General features: G+C 37.0%; 1 protein-coding gene and 1 long non-coding RNA gene across 10 annotated transcripts in view; one reads left to right on the top strand and one right to left on the bottom strand.

Annotated features, from left to right (window-relative positions):
• KIF27 (kinesin family member 27) overlaps positions 1 to 15,741 on the top strand; it is a 101,808-nt gene extending 86,067 nt beyond the window's left edge. For 5 of the 9 annotated variants that reach the window (XM_045043001.1, XM_023242211.2, XM_045043000.1 and 2 more), the window contains 2 exons: positions 2,886 to 3,050; positions 7,713 to 9,450. In XM_045043001.1, coding sequence (XP_044898936.1) covers positions 2,886 to 3,050; positions 7,713 to 8,197 — 650 coding nt within the window. In that variant the 3' untranslated portion in view covers positions 8,198 to 9,450. Of the gene's footprint in view, positions 1 to 2,885; positions 3,051 to 7,712; positions 9,451 to 10,912; positions 11,211 to 15,604 lie in introns of those variants that run through there. The other 4 variants (XM_045043005.1, XR_006588695.1, XM_045043004.1 and 1 more) reach the window with 4 other exon arrangements.
• On the bottom strand, positions 360 to 15,665 carry LOC109493763. Its single transcript, XR_002148122.2, has 2 exons — positions 15,508 to 15,665; positions 360 to 655 (listed from the first exon to the last, which is right to left on the bottom strand). It is a non-coding gene; the product is annotated as an uncharacterized LOC109493763 (long non-coding RNA).
• Positions 15,742 to 19,811: the final 4,070 nt, after the last annotated feature.

Here is a 19,811-nt window from a genome sequence, read left to right as displayed (position 1 = left end):
GTTGGTCTGTTTTTTTTTTTTTTTAAGTTTATTTATCTTGAGAGACAGCAAGCATGAATGGGGGAGGGGCAGAGAGAGACTGGAGAGAGAATCCCAAGCAGGCTCCATGCTACCAGCACAGAGCCTGACACAGGGCTCGATCTCATGAACCCTAAGATCATGACCTAAGCCGAATCAAGAGTCAAATGCTTAACCTACTGAGCCACCTGGGTGCCCTGTTGTTGGTCTGTTTTCTATGTACAAATGTGGGATGACTTCTAGCTTTGTGGTACACAGTTGAAAAGTTTCTGTCGCCCAAGGATATAGTACCTTGATATTTAAATTACTTTCCCTCCAGAAAATTAAAGCAATAGGCTTTGTCAGATTTCTAGTTATATTTGTTACAATTCTCAGTTAGTTGTAAGTTTTACACATTAAGATTATTTCTTAGGTCAAAATTAGTCTACCATCAGTGGACACATACTGTTAGTCAGTGCACAGTAGTTCAGCCGTCAACTCTGGTGTGGAAAGAGCAGTCATAGCAGTTGGTCCTCATGTTACCTGGCATTTGGCCAGTACGTAGTTGCCATGGCAACAGAAGCGCTGCCTGGCGATGCTAGTAATGCTTCAATCCAGGCTGCTTAGCTGCTTGGTCTTGATTCTTGTGAATCTATAGCTGGAAATGGGTTAAACAATGGAGAAACAACCTGAGCACGCAGAAAATTGGGAAATATATAAATTTGAGTGTTGAAACAGTGTGCCGCTAAGTTAATTCTATAACCAGTTAATTAGCAAGCGGTTGTCTGATGATAGGATTTCCTTGACAGGATCCTATACATCACTTCATTCAAACAGCTCTCCTTACCTTATTTTAGTTCTGTCTTAAGTCTCTATAAAGTGATATTTTAATAGATTTGTGGGGTTTTTGTTTTGTTTTTGTTTTAGAGAGAGAGAGAAAGAGAACATGAGAGTGGAGGAGAGGGGCAGAGGGAGAAAGAATCCTAAGCAGGCTCCACCCCCAGCATGGAGCCTGACACAGGGCTTGATCCCATGACCCTGGGATCATGACCTGGGCCAAAATCAAGTGTTGGACGCTCAACTGACTGAGCCATCCAAGCACCCCTTATTAGAATTTTTAATGCATTTTTCAAGTGACATGCATTGTACCACAAAAGCTCACGCTATAGCCAAATAACATTTTAAAAATCATTCATTTCTATAGCTGGGATAAGTTTTTCATAACAAAATGTTAATAATTTATGAATTTTCTAATTTCAACTAAATATGGTATATAAAATTAAGTTGACATAATATTTTTAAATAATTATTCTGAGAGAGAGAGAGAGAGAGAGAGAGAAAGAACACATGCACACACAGACAGGGGAGGGGCCAGAGAGAGAGGGAGCGACAGAATCCCAAGTAGGCTCCACACTGTCAGCACAGAGCCCAATGCGGGGCTCAGTCTTATGAACTGTGAGATCATGACCTGAGCCAAAATCAGGAGTTTGACGCTTAACTGGCTGAGCCACCCAGATGCCCAGATGTATTCTTTATGAGGATCCTGATTTATGGTGTTATTAATTTCAAGTATTTTCTTTAACTTTTTTTTTTTTTTTTTTTTGAGACAGGGAGAGACAGAGCATGAACAGGGGAGGGTCAGAGAGAGGGAGACACAGACCTGAAACAGGCTCTAGGCTCTGAGCTGTCAGCACAGAGCCCGACACAGGGCTCAAACTTACGGACCGCGAGATCATGACCTGAGCCGAAGTCGGCCACTTAACCGACTGAGCCACCCAGGCACCCCTAATTTCAAGTATTTTTTAAAGATTTTTTTTAAAGATTTTTTTTAACTAATCTCTATATTGAATATGGGGCTTAAACTCACAACCCCGAAATCAAGAGTTGCACACTACACTGAGCTAGCCAGGAACCCCTAATTTAAAGTATTTTTAAAAGTTTATTTATTTATTTTTGAGAGAGAGAGAGAGAGAGAGAGAGAGCACGAGTGAGCAGGGTAGGAGCAGAGAGAGGGAAAGAGAATCAGAGCCTGACACGGGGCTCGATACCATGAACTGTGAAATCATGACCTGAGCTGAAGAGTCAGATGCTCAACCAATTGAGCCACCCAGGTGCCCCTAAAGTACTTTTAAATACAAGATAATGAGTTAATTTAAAATATCCAATATACTTAGATCACATTTTTCAAAACAGCCAGTTACAACAAAGGATCATTACAAACAGTAGGACCATTTTGTAAATTTACCAATAGGAAAAAGTAGGTCGGAAAGTATTTATTTTCAGAGGGTCAATAACTAGGTTTTACTGATTCTAAAACATACCCAATAGGGACAGTTTATTAGACATTCATAAATATTAATTAGAAGCTTTAAGTTATATTGTAGCATAAACTACAACTTATGCTATTTTCCTGTCTTTTTGTATGGGTATTTGATTTGTTATTTAATCTTTCTGTAGCCTCTTTTGACAGGTTTTTGGAGTTTTTTTTTTTTAGAGGTAGAGGCTTGGCTGTAGATTTCTTGAGCCTATGACTTTCCATACATCCACAGTTCCTGATAGGAACTTTAAGTGATGCAACTGATGGACAGGTTCCAAACATGAACTTTTAATGGAAAACACCTTATTTATGCTGTTCTAAGGATAAATCTAGTGAGTGCTACTCAAAAAGCAGTTATGAATTGTGAAAATGTGGTAATTGATAGGGGGTAGGGTGGAGAAGGTGACTAAGGCTAGAAGAATCCAAGTTGTAGCTGAAAACAAATCCTTTCAGGTACCAGATACAGGTAACATACTTCTGACTCATTAAGTATAGTCTGGAAACTATGTTAGAACATAATTTTCAGCCATTTATTTTAAACTGATTTGAAGTGTAAATTTCTATTTCATAGAGCAAGAGGGGGAAGGCATTATGGAAACTTTCAAAACATATGAAGATAAAATCCAGCAGCTGGAAAAAGACCTTTATTTCTATAAGAAAACTAGCAGAGATCTTAAGAAGAAACTTAAGGAATTGGTAGGGGAAACAGTTCGGCGGCAACAAGTACCATCTGAACGTAAGACCTTTAGTGTTACCTGTCACGCTGACAGTATTTGGTGTATCTGGTATTTGGTGACTGACTTGGAGTTTAGCCTTTTCCAATTGATGTGATTATTTAGAATTCGATATTTAACTTGTATTGGTCTCGGTAAACAAAAATAGTCGTCTAGTCCTGATCATCAGGAAAATGCAAATCAAAACTACAAGGTGATACCACCTCACACCTGTCAGGAACTATATGTAATGTTCAAATCAACAACACAAGGAACAGCAAGTATTGGCGAGGATGCGGGGAAGGAACCCTCATGCACTGCTGGTGGGAATGCAAACTGGTGCAGCCACTGTGGACTTCCTCAATAGTAGGGAGTTTCCTCACATTAAAAACAGAATTACTATATGATTGAGTAATTCCACTACTGGGTATTTACCCAAAAGTTTGAAAATACTAATTCAAAAAGATATGTGCACCCTCATGTTTTTTGCAGCATTATTTACACTAGCCAAATTATGGAATCAACCCAAGTGTCCAGTACATATATATCATGGTATATATGTATGTATACATATGTATGTATGTGTACATACATACATATATACATGTATATATAAATATATACATACATATATACCATGGAATATTCATAAAATATTCCATAAAAAAGAACGGAATGGAATCTTGCCATTTGCAAGGACATGGATAGATCTAGAGGGTATAATGCTAAGTGAAAAAAGTCAGAGAAAGACAAATACCATATGATCTCACTCATATGTGGAATTTAAGAAACAAAACAAATGTTTGAAAAAGAGACAAACCAGAAAAACAGACTCTTAGCTATAGAGAACAAACTGGTCGTTACCACAGGGGAGATGGGTGGAAGGATGGGTAACATAGGTAAAGGGGATTAAGAGTACACTTAACATAGCAGTATATAGAATTGTTGAATCACTGTATTGTACACTTAGAACTAATACAACACTGTATATTAATATACTGAATTAAAATTTTTAAATTGTCTAATCTGTGGATGCCACAGAATCACAGGGGAAGTGAACGAAGAAACAAATGTAGATGTATGAAGGAAATGTCACATATTTATTGGCTGTCATGTGCCATGGGCTTTTGTATCCCCTTACTTAAAATAACCCTATAATCTAAGGTAGCTGTTGTTTCCTATATTATCGTAAATTAAGTGTTGTGATTATCACAAAAATGTAAAATAAATAGTGAATACTATAAGTAAAGGTATATTGTGTATATTTCTAAGATCAGTCAGGTCTTTTTCACCATACCTCTTGAAATTCAAAAATATAATAAAACTCACTGTTGAGACAAAGATGCTTTCTTGCCTAATTGTATGTAGTTATGTAGAAGTAGCACCTTCCTAAATGAAATGATACAAAATCTTGCAAAAGTAGAAAGTGCCATGATTAAAATATACCCTCCTCAAGTCTGCCAATGAGAGAAGAATCACTATTTCTAAAATAATATATTTTACATTTCGTAAAAGAATTAGCCTTCCTTTAGAGAAAGTATTCTAATAAGTCAAGTATGGCTCATGCAAGTTGACTTTACAACCTTTTAGGAACACACACCTATTTTGTACCTATAAAGAAGACCACTTAAAGATGGGTACAACAAGATTGTAAAGAGACCAGTGAAAAATTATATATATGCATAATGAAAAGATACATGCTGAATATATAATGTAAGCAGAATTAACATAGCTTTAAAGTTTAAAACAGTAATATCTTAGACAAGTAGTTCTAATACTACCTTATATTTATGATATTTATAATTTATGGACATTTTCATGAGTAGTTCATTCAACCCTCAAACTCAAGGTAGGCCAGTGTCTGCTAATCCCATTTTTAGAGAAGAGAATTGGAACTTAGGTCAAGTAACTTACAAACACAACAGTAATTAGAACATGGTCTAAGGTCTTTTGTCTTAACGACTCCTGGTTCAATATTCTATGATAAAAGTTGTTGTAGATAGAAATGTGATACAAACATGCAGATCCTGCCAAAGAGACTACATTTTTTTTTTATTTTCAAGGTAGTAATGGAGAGGTGCTGATATAATTAAAACATTTACTTGAAATACTGCCTGCACTATATAGCTGAACCTTGTACTTGAAACATGACTTATAAAAATTTGAAATGGAAACAGGTATTAAGTAGCGAACAGAACAATCAGCATAAGGCCATTTTAGCTTTAAAAAAATCCACTTTCGAACTCGAGATATCTGAAATTAGATATTTAATGTTTCAGTGTCCCATGTTTGTATTACTGAGTCAACTAGACATCTCTTAAAATGCCAGTGTGGTATGGTGGTATAGAGCTTTAATCCTTGTCCTGGATCCTTGTCCTGCTCTTCAATGAGACAAATGCAAAAAACTTTGAAAAAGTTAAATAATCTTGAAAATATATAAAGTGATGACACCTGTCTGACCAACTTACTTGGGAAGTCTCGTCTTTTTTATTTGTTTATCCGTTTTTAAGTAAATTCTACTCCCAATGTGGGCCTGAAACTCACGACCCTGAGATCAAGAGTCACATGCTCCACAGACTGAGCCACCCAGATGCCCTGAAAAGGCTAGTCTTGATAGTAATGTTGAAGATATTAGTTCAGCTAACCTGCTGTCCCACCTAGAAACACCTTTAAAAAAAATTTTTTTAATGTTTATTTATTTTTGAGACAGAGGGAGACAGAGCGTGAGTGGGGGAGGGGCAGAGAGAGAGGGAGACACAGAATCCAAAACAGGCTCTAGGCTCTGAGCTATCAGCACAGAGCCTGATGTGGGGCTCGAACCCACAAACCATGAGATCATGACCTGAGCTGAAGTCAGACGTTCAGCCGACTGACCCACCCAGGCGCCCCTAGAAACATCTTAAATACTTTTATTTTTTTGGCTCTAAAAAGTAATATAGTTATTGTAGAAAATTTTGAAAATATAGAGACAAAGCCAAAAAAAATCACCCATAATTCTACCCACAACCATTAACAGCATAATTCTTTTCAATATTGTCCCCATACAAATGTCAAAAAAGTTACAGTTGGAATCCTATTTGAGATATAGCTTGTACTGTATATATCCTATCTCAAAATGCTACTCTAATATAATGACATTAAACAAGGTTTGTTTGAATTATAAATACAGCAATTTAAATATATCAAATTCTGAATTCCCTAAAAAGTATTATACATTTAGTACTCAGTTTCCTTAATACATAGCTGGCTTGGTATTCAGTTCATTGGTTTTTGATAGTAGTCTCTTTATTTAAGTTTATTTATTTATTTTGAGAGAGAGAGAAAGCACGCGGGGGAAGGGCAGGGAGAGAGGGGGAGAGAGAGACTTCTAAGCAGGCTCCACACACAGTGCAGAACCTGACGCAGGATCATGCCCATGAGATCATGACCTGAGCCAAAATCAAGAGTCAGATGCTCAGCTGACTAAGCTTCCCTGGTGCCCCAGAAATCTATATTTTTATATGTAACTTTCCAATTGAAAATGTTGGGGTTAAAAAGAAAAAATAATTATCAAAACAAAAACCAACCCCCCCCCCAAAGAAACAAAACAAAAATAAATAAAATACACACAGTAAGGAAAAATAAAATAAAAAAAAATGTTGGGGTCACATGTTTCATAAGCTAAATAAAGCACATCTGTGGGCCAGATTTGGCTTGGAAGCTGCCAGTGTGCAACTTCTGTTTTTAAACTTGGTATTCATAGGACAAAAAGTACTAATCACATGCCAGTGTATGTTAGAGTTGGCATTTTTCATCATATTAGGTCTAGGGCCTATATGGACTTCTTTTAAGTAAATTTTTATCTTTGATATTAGATAGTTCTTTGATTTGAAGACCTCTAGCTTTGATCTCTTCGCTCACTCCTGTCAGTCATTCCATCAGGGTATCCCCACTGAGGAGATACACTGTCACCTCCATTTTGATGGTGGATCCCCAGAATACCCTGAGAGAGCATAACCCTGCCATCATGCTGGGACTTCTAACCAAGATTAGATTTTCACACACATGATGCCATGTCCCCAAAGATTCCCCAGACATAGAGCCAGTATTCTCCAATGCTGGCTTCACTTAGCCAAGGTTTGGACTGTGGTTCACAGTGGCAAGCCCAGTGGAGGGCAGGCATGGAAGGGCACCAGAGAGGCCCAAAGTACTCCTGTGTTTCCAAGGAGAAACAAAATCAGTAGGTGACTGTTTCTCAATTTTGTTCCATGAATTAAAAGTTCTCAGCTATTCACATTCAAAATGTCTATAAGTGAAATAATAATTCGTATTCACACTTCTGTTTGTCTAAAGAAGTCACTTAAAGGGCGCCTGGGTGGCCCAGTCGGCTGAGCATCTGACTTCGGCTCAGGTCATGATCTCTCAGTTTGACGAGTTTGAGCCCCGTGTCGGGCTCTGTGCTGACAGCTCAGAGCCTGGAGCCTGCTTTGGATTCTGTGTCTCCCTCTCTTTCTGCTCCTCCCCTGCTCACACTCTGTCTCTCTCTCAAAAGTAAATAAAGATTTAAAAACATTGTTTTTTAATCTGAAAGACATCATTTATATTGAGTGATAATAATAGGATATCATTAAAATTCCTGTTTTTGAGGAAATCTCTAATTTTTGTTTTTTTTTTTTTTTTTTTTTGCTTTTTGGGTTATTTTTAAGATCGTGATGCTGGAGATGGAGTCCTGAACCCTGAAGAAGCAGTCATGGTTCCAGAAGAATTAAAATGGGCATCCAGAACTGAAAGTATAAAGTTAAGTGGAAGAGAAAGAGAATTAGACAGTTCAGCAAGCAGCTTAAGAACACAACTGAATCCTCAGAAGCTCTTGGAAGAGGCCCCGGAATTACCTCCAATCTGTAGCTCTTTAGCACCCACTAGTGGGCATTTGCTAAACAATGAGGATAAAAAAGAAATAGACGAGTATCATTTCATAAACTCTCACAGTCGACCATCACCCCAAATCCAGCCAGTGGGAAACGCAGGACAGCTTCATGGTGTCACATCTGTAAAGTTATGTCGTAAAGAGTTACGTCAGATTTCTGCCTTGGAACTATCACTACGGCGTTCCAGTCTTGGAGTTGGGGTTGGATCTATGACTCCTGATTCCATTGAAGTAGCTAGGAAGCCGAGTGACTTTAAAACATAGGCATTTGATAATACAATTTTCAATTTAGTAGAGGTGTAAGATTCCTTTTTCTAACCTGTTAGAAATTAAAGCTTATGCTCACTAGTTCTTCCCTCAGGATAAAGGAAGAAGGGAAGGAAGGAATCATTTTATATACTATAGACGTGTGTATCTTCTGTGGTATATTTGGGGAGTTTTAATGACTTGCAGATATTTCCATAATAACGAAATGAACACGTTTTCCCATAGTATCAAATAATGGAATATTTAAATATTTCCCCTTATAACTTTGCTTAAAATTTCTTTCCAGGCATATATAAAGAACAAAACATAAAAGTAGGATTATAAACTAAAATATCCATCAAATGTATATTGCCATATAATATAAAAGTATGTTTTAATACATTAATTATATCTTACAAGTTCATATTATTATCATTCTCAAATATAAATATGTGTTTGTTATTTTGGAGAGATGCAGTTAAATATTGCTTGTATGAGCAGGGGAGTCTCCTGCTGCATATGTTTTGGCATAGCTGAAAATCTGTGCCAAAATGCGGTCTGTGGATGAAGGTAATTGATTAGGTTTATGGTTAAAGGTAATTTATGGTCCTCAGTGTCCACAGAGGTTAGGTGATCAGTCTTGACTTTTTAAACATGGTTCTCTGCTTTTTCTGAGATTGTTTTCAGAATGTCATATTGTTGGTTTGCTAATATTATGGAATGTAAGTCTTCGTCTCTCTCCCACCCTGTCTATTCAACATATGTCTCATTAGGCTACTAGATTTGGGGGAAAGGATGCAGTTCCTTGCCACAGGGAAGCAATAATAGAATAACAATAAAGCATTACAGCATTTCAAGGAAAAGATACCTGGTCACAGGGAGTATGACTATAAACTTGACGTCTAACCAGAGGCTCTATAGCTAATGATCCTTTGGGCTTACTGGGAGATTTTTTTCTACGGCCTGCTAGGTCAGGTCATGCACACAGGCAGGCCAGACTGCATTGGGACTGTAAATATGTAAATGAAAACTTTTCTTCATGATTTTTTTTAGTCTAGATCTTACTATATAATCTAAACTTCAGTTTGGAATTAAGAACTGAACGCTGATTGGCCCAACAAACGGTTTGTACTTTTTCATCATACTTTTTAATCACGAAAACATCCCATTATAATGACCAGAGGTATTTTGTTACTTTTTGTTGCTGCTGTTGTCATTTGTGTTACGTTTCCACATTTTCACTTGTAAAATAAAATTTTTTCTTAAACTAATTACTGTTTGGGTGGGGCAGTAGTAAAACCACCCTGACTTATGGATGTCTACTCAATTAGAGTCACCCACTTCCTTGCTGACTCCAGTTTTTCTTATGTGATGCTGCTACTAATATTTTTCTTTTGTCCTTTCCTCTGTTGTTATTGACCCTACCCATTCTTACCTAAGACCCAAACTGTCCCTTTGTGCTCAAACACTTATGGTTTTGTTTTTCTGGTTTCTAGGCCCTGGGGAGTAGGGTTCCTTGTTCTCATTGCTAAAAACCAGTTCCTAGAGGAGAAGAAAACCAAAACAAAACAAACTTCTAAATCAGTGACTAGTTTGTGTATCTCTTAAGCATGGTACTGAAATTCATTTAAATTGTTGATTAAATAGGAGTGTTTGGGTGGCTCAGTTGGTTAAGCATCTGATTTTGGCTCAGATCATGTCTCATGGCTTGTGAGTTCAAGCCTTGTATCAGGCTCTGTTTTGAATGTGTAGAGCCTGCTTCAGATCCTCTGGTGTCCCCTCTGTCTGCCCTCCCTCATTTGCTCTCTCTCTCAAAAACAAACATTAAAAAAAATGTAGGTTAAATAGACTGCTGTGGACTTACCTGGGAATGGACTTACCACAATGTCCAATATTGGCCCAATGAGAAACAACTTTAGACAAGGAATTTACAAACTAACTTGGAAAATATATTTTAAGCAGAGACTATTTCAAGTCAGATTCTGGTTTTAAGCTAGTTTCTTCTTTTTGCCTTTAGTTTGTAGGATATATACTCAATATATAGTATGTGTAATATATATATACACACACACACATAATGGCAAAGGCCAGTGCCTTAACAAAGCACAACAATGATATATTTATTAATGAATGCATAGTTATTAATTAAGGTCCTAATTGTAAATTCCTTATAAATTAAGTAATGATTTATAAATTATTCATATAAGAATATATTCTAACTCTGGAATCTTGCTTCCCTAAGAAATTGACATATACTTGTTTTGCCTGTGGAAACATAAAAGTATTTTCTAAAAGCAAATAAGTATTTTCTAAAAGCACTAACAAAGCAAAAAAATTTATATCAAACCAACGGTGATTAGATTTGATAATGCAAATGTGAACTGACTTCTAAATAAGAAAGGTACAATTTTTCTTCCTTTTGGTTAAACATATATCCTTTATATGCTATAATAGATTTCACGTACCTACACAAACACATACCTATAAGTAATGTCCTGAACAATAAATATGTTCTGGAAGTGAACTTCCATGTCATTCTAGCTTAGTGCCCTCACAAAGGAAAGAAGAATTATGACCCTTCCCCCAAGGCAAGTAAACTTATTTTTTAACAAATGCTACTAATAAATTTTACTCAGTCATATGCTTTCCTTAGTCTAACAATTTTGTCACTGTATTTGCCTTTTAGAGTGTATATAAAATATGTGTGTGGTTTTCTTTTTTTGTTCATTACAGGTTTTTCTCCACTTAGAGCATTTGGAAGGAAACATATTTGCCTCTGTAAAGTACTAGTTCCTTCTGTAACATCAGAGTGTTACAGGTAACAGAGTTGGAGAATCGTATAAGTATGGGAATTCTGGGTGGCGAGAATATCAATGAAGGTGATTTTGTGCTTTAATATTTGTTTTCTTTTGCCAGTGGGTTTTTTGGTTGTGATGTTTTTGTTTTGATTTTTGGTCCCTCTGTTCTTCATATCTTTATGGACTTTGCCCGAAGAGTCAGCAAAAATACAAATGATCTTCAGTAGTGTGGACTTTATTGCCATTAGTCGTTGGCTTATTTGTATTAGTTCAGGTCAATAATGTGGTAAATGCTTATTTAAGAGTAGCTATTTTACCAGCCTGTGAGTTTGAGTCCCACTTCGGGGTCTGTGCTGGCAGTGTGGAGCCTGCTTGGGATTCTCTCTCTCCACTCCCCTCTCTCTCTGCCCCTCTCCTGCTTGCACTCTCTCTCTCTCACAATAAATAAATAAGAACTTGAAAAAAAAAAAAGAATAGGTGTCTTATATGAAAGAAGTTAATAGAGGTCTTATAGTAAGTCTTAGAATGAATTGCTAAGGAGTCACATCCTTAGTGGGAGTTTTGATTCTATAGTCAACCTAAATTCTCATGCATCAAATGCAAGAATGACCCGTTTTGCTCTTTCATTTATTCCCTTAGGTACATGTGACTCTTAAAACACTGGTGCATCAATATCTGAAAGTTCAGTGTCTGCTTGTGTACCATTCTTCTCTCAACTTCACTGGAATATTAAAAAATATTAACTATGTATATTTTACATTTAAATTTATAACAGGCCAAAGGCTCCCTTCATTAGTACTAACACATTCTTCAACACTTAAATTTTCAAAAATTGAAGACAAAGGTGGGCACCTGGGTGGCTCAGTCTGTTAAGCATCTGACTTCAGCTCAGGTCATGATCTCACCGTTCATGGGTTTGAGCCCTGTGTCTGGCTCTGTGCTGACAGTTCAGAGCCTTGAGCCTGTTTGGGATTCTGTCTCCCTTTCTCTTTGCCCCTCCCCTGTTTGTGCTCTGTCTCTCTCAAAAATGAATAAATAAAAACAATTTTTTTTAAAAGAAATGTAGGAATGGATCCTTCCACAATAAACATCTCAAGTGCATTAGATATGTAATACTTTTGAGCTCGTATGGGCAGTAGTGTTTTCAAAGGGCAGTAGGGGCATCTGCCCAGCGGGGAGGAATATTTTATCACTGTCATTGTTTATCTCCATGCTGACAATTAAAAGCAAGCTGACTTTTCATAAGTTTCAATGTTTTAAATACTCTACAAACAATGCACCCCTTTGTCATTGGCACCAGGAGGGACTGCCTGCATTCCTTGCTCTTGGAATGCAGTGCATACATGGTGTTTGATTTTTATCATGACCTTTGTGTTGACCCCAACAATACCCCAACATGGAGTTAATTAGAACATGAGAAATTATCAAAAGAAAGCTCAGAAAAACTTGATGTTGGGGCGTCTGGGTGGCTCAGTCAGTTAAGCATCTGACTCTTGATTTCAGGTCAGGTCATGATCTCATGGTTCATGAATTCAAGCCCCACTCAGGCTGTGCTCTGTGCTGGTGGTGAGAAACCTGCTTGGGATTCTCTCCTTCTCTCTCTGCCCCTCCCCTGTTCACACATGCTTTCTCTTTCAAAATAAACTTTACAAAAAAAATTGATGTTATAATATTGACTTTTGATATTTTCCATAGTTCTTTGTCCCTTTTAATATTTTTTTCCCTAGGAATTTCCATAATGAGTCAAGAGAAAAGCCCCTATGTGAAATGCTAGCAGTGTAATATGATTGAGTGTAAATGTATTGACTTAGACTTAGCTATTATGTTCTACTGGTAAATTGTGATACACACTTCTACTGAGTTTTATCTACAGTACTTTATTATTTTTTTTATGTTTACTTATTTTGAGAGAGAGCAAGAGCAAGCAGGAGAGGGGCAGAAGGAGAGAGAGAATCCCAAGCAGGCTCCACGCTGTGAGCGCAGAGCCTGTCACAGGGCTCAATCCCATGAACCATGAAATCATGACCTGAGCCAAAATCAAGAGTCAGACACTTAACTGAGCCACCCAGGTGTCCCCTCTATAGTACTTTAAAAGAAAAATACAACAATCCCACAGGCTGTTAATACTGAGCAAGATCCTTATATGCCCAAGGAACAAGTTCATTCACAACAGAAGAGTAAAAAAATAAACATTTTTAAAAATGTTTCAGGGGTGCCTGGGTGGCTCAGTCGGTTAAGGGTCCGACTCAATTTCGGCTCAGCTCATGATCTCGCAGTTCATGAGTTTGAGCCCCGCCAGGGTCTGTGCTGACAGCTCAGAGCCTGGAGCCTGCTTTGGATTCTGTGTCTCCCTCTCTCTCTGTTCCTCCCCTGCTCATGCTCTGTCTGTATCTGTCTCTCAAAAATAAATAAATGTTTAAAAAAACTTAAAAAAATGTTTCATACTTATGATTGTTGGAAATTTAAAACTCCATTTATTAGTTAATACTTGTGTAATCCAAGTAGAACAAAAATGTATTTTAAAACAATATTTGTATACTGTATTAATGTGTTTTCAAGCTTATTACAGTATATACAAAGGGAAGTATTTTTTAAATGCAAAGTAGTAAATATTGTTAGAATTTATTTGATCCGAAAGTCTTTTAAAAGAACCACTTTTTAGACCCTCCCCCCTCTTTCCCAATTATCAACAACAAATTATAGGACAATTACGGCTTACTTAATCCTCATTTCCCATAATGTTCTAGGATTCAAATAGCTCTGATAAGAACGCTAGGTAAAAAGGTTTATTTTAAAGCATTCTGTAGACCAGAAAAGAGTTTTAAAAAATATTTTGAGAGAATATATTTTATTTCTCTGGCAACAACACTAAAGCTTAACTTCAATCTTCGGCTATCTCTAAACCCTGAAGAATACTCTCAGTTAGTATTGAATTTGCCAGTTGAAAATATACATCCCAATTTTTATACCAGTTCCTTTTCCTATGATTGCTAAAATTCAGGATTATATAAAAGAAGCCATCCTTGATAGGATGGAAATTGTGGAGCTATTCAATAGAGAATTACAAAAAACAGTTTTGGATAGATTCCAACAGCCAAGACATAAACCAAAGAAAATAAAGTTAAGCGATTTTACCATTGAAGAGCCATGAATAGTATGCCAAAACAAACACCGTAGGCAAAATTGCCAGGATTTATCTTTATACAACACGTAACCATTTTGCTTAGTTTTTCTGTCTGCTAAAATATCCTCGAATATTTCTACTGAAAAACCTCTGGATAAAAGACTCCCATTCATGATTACAAACCGGCAGCTATTGGCCTGCCTGAGAGGCTGAATTGATGTTATTCATTTTTGTTTGTGGTCTGCAGTGGCATTTCACTGTCCACCATGAATTTGGCTGACTTATGTAATAAATGATATGTATTAAAATGGTCAAAGTTTTTTGTTTGTTTGTTTTACTCTCTAGCATGATTTTTCTAGATGGGAAGAATGCGAACAGGGCAACATGTTTATATACTGAGAGGCTGATCTCCTTTTGAAATCCCCATCAAACTGGGGGTTGGGCAGCGTCTGAATTGTTCCATCTGAAGCCTGGAGCTAAGCCTATCTGTTTCACTGGACATTTTCCCAGCTAGTACCAGGTGTCACCGATTGTAAAATACAACCACAACATGACCAGAATTACTCAGGTTAACATCTTAATGGAGTGCATTAAATAATATTTTTCTGAAACACCAGCCTTCTCTTAAAAAAAAAAAAGCAATTTATGAATCACTCCCTTGTGTTTTAAATCAAAATCTTACCAAATGCAACTCAAAGTAATTAAATTAATTGGGAGGGAAATTGCTAATTTTATAAGGAACATAGTCTGTTACTTTATCAAATACATGAAAGCACTTTGAAAACTAAAGCATCATATATGTTTATGATGGAATTATAAGTAGGTTTTCCATAGAATTGGCTGTCAAAGTGGGACATTTTAGCACAAATGTGGTTGCTTATCTTATACATATATCCTAAAATATTTTTAAACAAATTATCAGAGTTTTAGTTACATTTGTTAGCAACAGTCGAAACAATGGTGTTCTCTGGAAAAGTTTCATGTGAAATCTATTCTCCCAAGAAAATATTTTAAAGACTTGGCTGAGTCTGTTTTATAGGCGTAAGAAGTGCTTCATGACAATTTGAGTTATGAACGAAAGAGTATGTTTTCACTGGGTTTTTAACCACCAGTTTTTTTTTTTGCCTATTTGTTCCTTATTTATTAAGTAACAATTACATTTGTGAGTTATTAATGAAATCTGGCAGAAAGTAACTTCTTAAAACTGAGAAGAATGTTTTCCATTTGGTAGTCACAAAGATGTTTTAAACTCAAATTTTCCCCTCAAGGAATCTAAAACAGTAAGTTAATTTTGGGTACATGTATAAGTATGTGATCAAATTAACAGCAAAGTTAGTCTTTGTTTGGCATTTGATGCTCTTGGCTACTATATACAAGAAGCAGATTAGAATTAAATCTGACATTACCATGGTGGTCTCTCCTTCATATGCATTTTGAGGGAAGCTCCTTCTTCTCAGTTTGCAAGTATCTGCCAGTGTTACAGAATATTTTGTTTCTTTTTAGATCAGAGTACCCAAGACCTGCACAGCCAAGTAATCAAAGAACAGGCCAAGACTTGAAGAGTAATGGAACCTACAGTCAGAAGTATTCTAGTGGATTGTGAACAAATAAATCAGAAGGGAAGAATACTAATGTACACTTTCCCTGGAAGAGTTACCTTCAATGGTACTGAGGTCTTCTCATTAAGGTTTATTACAAAGTTTACTATCTCCCAGGAGAAGGGGAAGTAGGTATAAGGAATTGATTGTGTGAGTTTAATTGACCAGGCCACAGCAAACCAAAACACCCCTTAGAACCAGGGCCAGCGTCCTGGGATTTAACTCTTATGTGGGGAAGGATCTGTGCCTCTTCCAAAGGGTGAACCAGTAACGGAAGTTACTTGTATTCTGAAAACATCACAAAAAGGGCATCTATATACAACAGATTGAAATTTTCCATAGTATTTATTTTATAAATAAAGCATTTTTCCTGCTTAGTGCTTTCTACTAACTAACCTATTATTGTTGAGGACAGAGCTGAAACTCTAGCCCTGTCAGGGAACTTACATTCCAATGATAAGTACTATGGAGAAGATAAAGCAGTGTAAGGAAAAGAGAATCAAAGAGGGTTTTTTATTTTTATTTTTTTTAATGTCTATTTATTTTGAGAGAAAGAGAACATGGGGGAGGGACAAAGAGGAAGAGGGAGAATCCCAAGCAGCAGCATGGAGTCTGATGGTGGGGTTTGAGCACATGAACCATGACATCATGACCTGAGCCAAAATCAAGAGCAAATGCCCAACTAATGATGCCCAACTTACTGAGCCATCCAGGTGCTCCAAGGAGGTTTTTTTTTTTAGAAGGAAATATGCTTCTGAGCCAGGCACACACATAAAGCTGTAAACTCACAGACATAAAAAGTGCTTTTCAATTGACCAAAGGTACACATGCTCAAAAGCAGCAAGCATCAAAAACTGTATCTGAACACAGAAATCATATCCAACCGGTTTTTTTTTAAGTTTACTTATTGTTCTGAGATAGCTCAAATGAGGGAGGGGCAGAGAAAGTGGGAGAGAATCACAAACAGGCTCCACGCTGTCAGTACAGAGCCCCACGAAGGGCTCTATCTTACCAACCGTGAGATCATGACGTGGGTGGGTATGAAGAGCCAGATGCTTAACCAACTGAGCCATCCAGGAGCCCCCACATCCAACCATTTTTTTCAGAGGGCAAGAGCACTAATTTTTCAGGGCCATTTTGCCCTTCCATAAATAGAAAACTGCTCCAGATCTACTGCTTTGCTCACAATTGCTTATGATATTTTTCCAAGTTTAGGATCACATTTCACTTAAAAAAAATTCAAATTGAGGTATAATTCACATAAAATTTATCATCTTAATGTGCACAATTCAGTAGTTTTTAGTATACCTAGTATGTTGTGCAATCATACTAATTCCAGAACATTTTCATCCCCCCCCACCCCCACAAAAGAAAATCTTTCCCTATTAGCAATCATTCCTAATTTCCCCTTTCCCTCATCCCCTGGCAACTATCCAGTCTACTGTCTGTCTCTTTGGAATTGCCTATTCTTGACATTTCATATCAATATCATATAGTACGTATCCTTTAGCATTTGCCTTCTTAGGATAATGTTTTCAAGATTCACTCAGGCAGCATGTAACAGTATTTCACTCCTTTTTACAGCTGAATAGCAATCCATTGTATGGATATACCACAGTTTATCCATTCATGAGCTGATGAACATTTGGGTTATTTCCACTTTGGGGCTATTATGAATAACCATGCTATGAACATCTGTGTACAAGTTTTTGTGTGAATATGTTTTCTTTTTTTTTTTCAATGTTTATTTATTTTTGGGACAGAGAGAGACAGAGCATGAACAGGGGAGGGGCAGAGAGAGAGGGAGACACAGAATCGGAAACAGGCTCCAGGCTCTGAGCCATCAGCCCAGAGCCTGACGCGGGGCTCGAACTCACGGACCGCGAGATCGTGACCTGGCTGAAGTCGGATGCTTAACCGACTGCGCCACCCAGGCGCCCCAATGTGTGAATATGTTTTCAATTCTCTTGGGTATTGCCTAAGAGTGAAATTGCCAGGTCACGTGGTAATTCTGTTTAACTTTTGGAGACACTGTCAAACAGTTTTTGACAGCAGCTGTATCATTTTACATTCCCACCAGCAGTGTATGAGGATCAGCTCATCAGCATTTATTATTGTTTGTCTGCTTTTATTATTATTATTACGGCCATCATAACAGATGTGAAGTAGTATCTCACTGTGGCTTTAAGTCACATTTCCCTAATGACTAATGACACTGAGTATTTTTTCAAGTGTTTATTGGCCATTTGCATATCTTCTTTGGAGAAATGTCTATTCAAACACCTTTGCCCATTTAAAATTATTTGTCTCCTCAATGTTGAGTTGTAAGAGTTTTTTTATATATTCTAGATATGTCTCTTATCAGATTTATGATTTGCAAATATTTTCTTCCATTCTGTGGGTTGTCTTCACTTTCTTGATAGTTGCCTTTGTATTACAAAGTTTTTACTTTTGATGAAATCCAATTTATATTTTTTCCTTTGGTTGTTTGTGCTTTAGTTGTCATAGCTAAGAAACCATTGCCTACTTCAAGATCATACAGATTTACATGTATGTTTTCTTCTAAGAGTTTTATAGTTTTAGCTCTTACATTTATATCTTGGGTACATTTTGAATTAATTTTTGTCGTATGATGTGAGATAGGGATCCAACTTCATTCTTTTGCATGTGGATATACAGTTGTCCCAGCACCATTTGTTGAAAAAAACTGTTTCTCCCTTACTGAATTATCTTGGCACTTTTGTTGAAAATTGATCACAGATGTTTGGATTTGTTTTTGGACCCTTGATTCTTTTCCATTGGCTTATGTCTTTCCTTCTGCTAGTACCACACTATATTGATTACTGTAGCTTTGTAGTAAATTCTGAAGTTGGGAAGTGTCAGTCCATCAGCTTTGTTATTTTTCAATGTTGTTTTGGCTATCTGCAGGTCCCTTGAGTTTCCATATGAATTTTGGAACAGCTTGTGCATTGCTGCAAAAAAAAAAAAAAAAAAAAAAAAAAAAGCCTGTTGGAATTTTGATAGGAATTGCATTGAATCTTTAGCTCCATTTGGTGAGTACTATCATCTTAACAGTATTATGTCTTCCAATCCATGGACATGGGCTATCTTTCCATTTATTTAGATCTTGTTTTCTTTCAACTATGTTTTGTAGTTTTTAGTGTAAAGTCTTATGCTTCTTTGGGTAATCTGATCCTTAATGTTTTATTGTTTTTGATGCTACCATACATGGACTTGTTTTCTTTTTTTAAGATAATTTTTAAATGTTTATTTTTGAGAGAGAGAGATGGGGGGAGGGGGGAGGGGCAGAGAGAGAGGGAGACACAGAATCAGAAGCAGGCTCCAGGCTCTGAGCTGTCAGCACAGAGCCTGATGCGGCACTTGAACCCACAAACCATGAGATCATGACCTGAGCTTAACCAACTGATGTACCCAGGCACCCCTGGACTTATTTTCCTTTTTTTAATTAAAAAAAATTTTTTTTTAACATGTATTGATTCTTCAGAGATAGAGAGAAACAGAGCACAACTGAGGGAGGGGCAGAGAGAGAGGGAGACACAGAATCAGAAGCAGACTCCAGGCTCTGAGCTGTCACGCAGAGCCCGACACAGGGCTCTAACTCATGGACCATGAGATAATGACCTGAGCTGAAGTCAGATGCCCAACCGACTGAGCCACCTAGGGGCCCTGGGGTTATTTTCTTTCTTTCCCTTTCAGATTGTTCATTGCTAACGTGTAGGGATACAACTGATTTTTGTATATTGATAATTTGGTTTCCATTGATTGTTAGAAATACACCATACCACAAATCAAGGGATTTAGGTAATGTTTACCCATACAGACTGACTAAATGAGCAGAAATCCCAACCTGTTGTTGCTTCTGTTGATAAATTTTTAGCTGGTTATTTTAAAATTATTCCTCCAAGAATTATTTCTATTTTTGTTCATCTGGGTTAAGGGTGGTAAGATCATAGAGCACAGCTAGGTAATTTGGCATTTGTAATCTCCAGTTTTAGGTCTTTCACATGTACTTTTCCTATTTAAGTAAAACACAAAAGGAATAATCCTCAGCACCCCATCTCTCTGTATCATGAGGATATTTCTATATAGTC

The sequence above is a fragment of the Felis catus genome, chromosome D4, assembly GCF_018350175.1.
Source record: "Felis catus isolate Fca126 chromosome D4, F.catus_Fca126_mat1.0, whole genome shotgun sequence".
NCBI classification, from domain to species: Eukaryota; Metazoa; Chordata; class Mammalia; order Carnivora; family Felidae; genus Felis; species Felis catus.
Note: the sequence above shows the minus strand (reverse complement) of the source record. Positions and strands in the feature narration are given on the sequence as shown.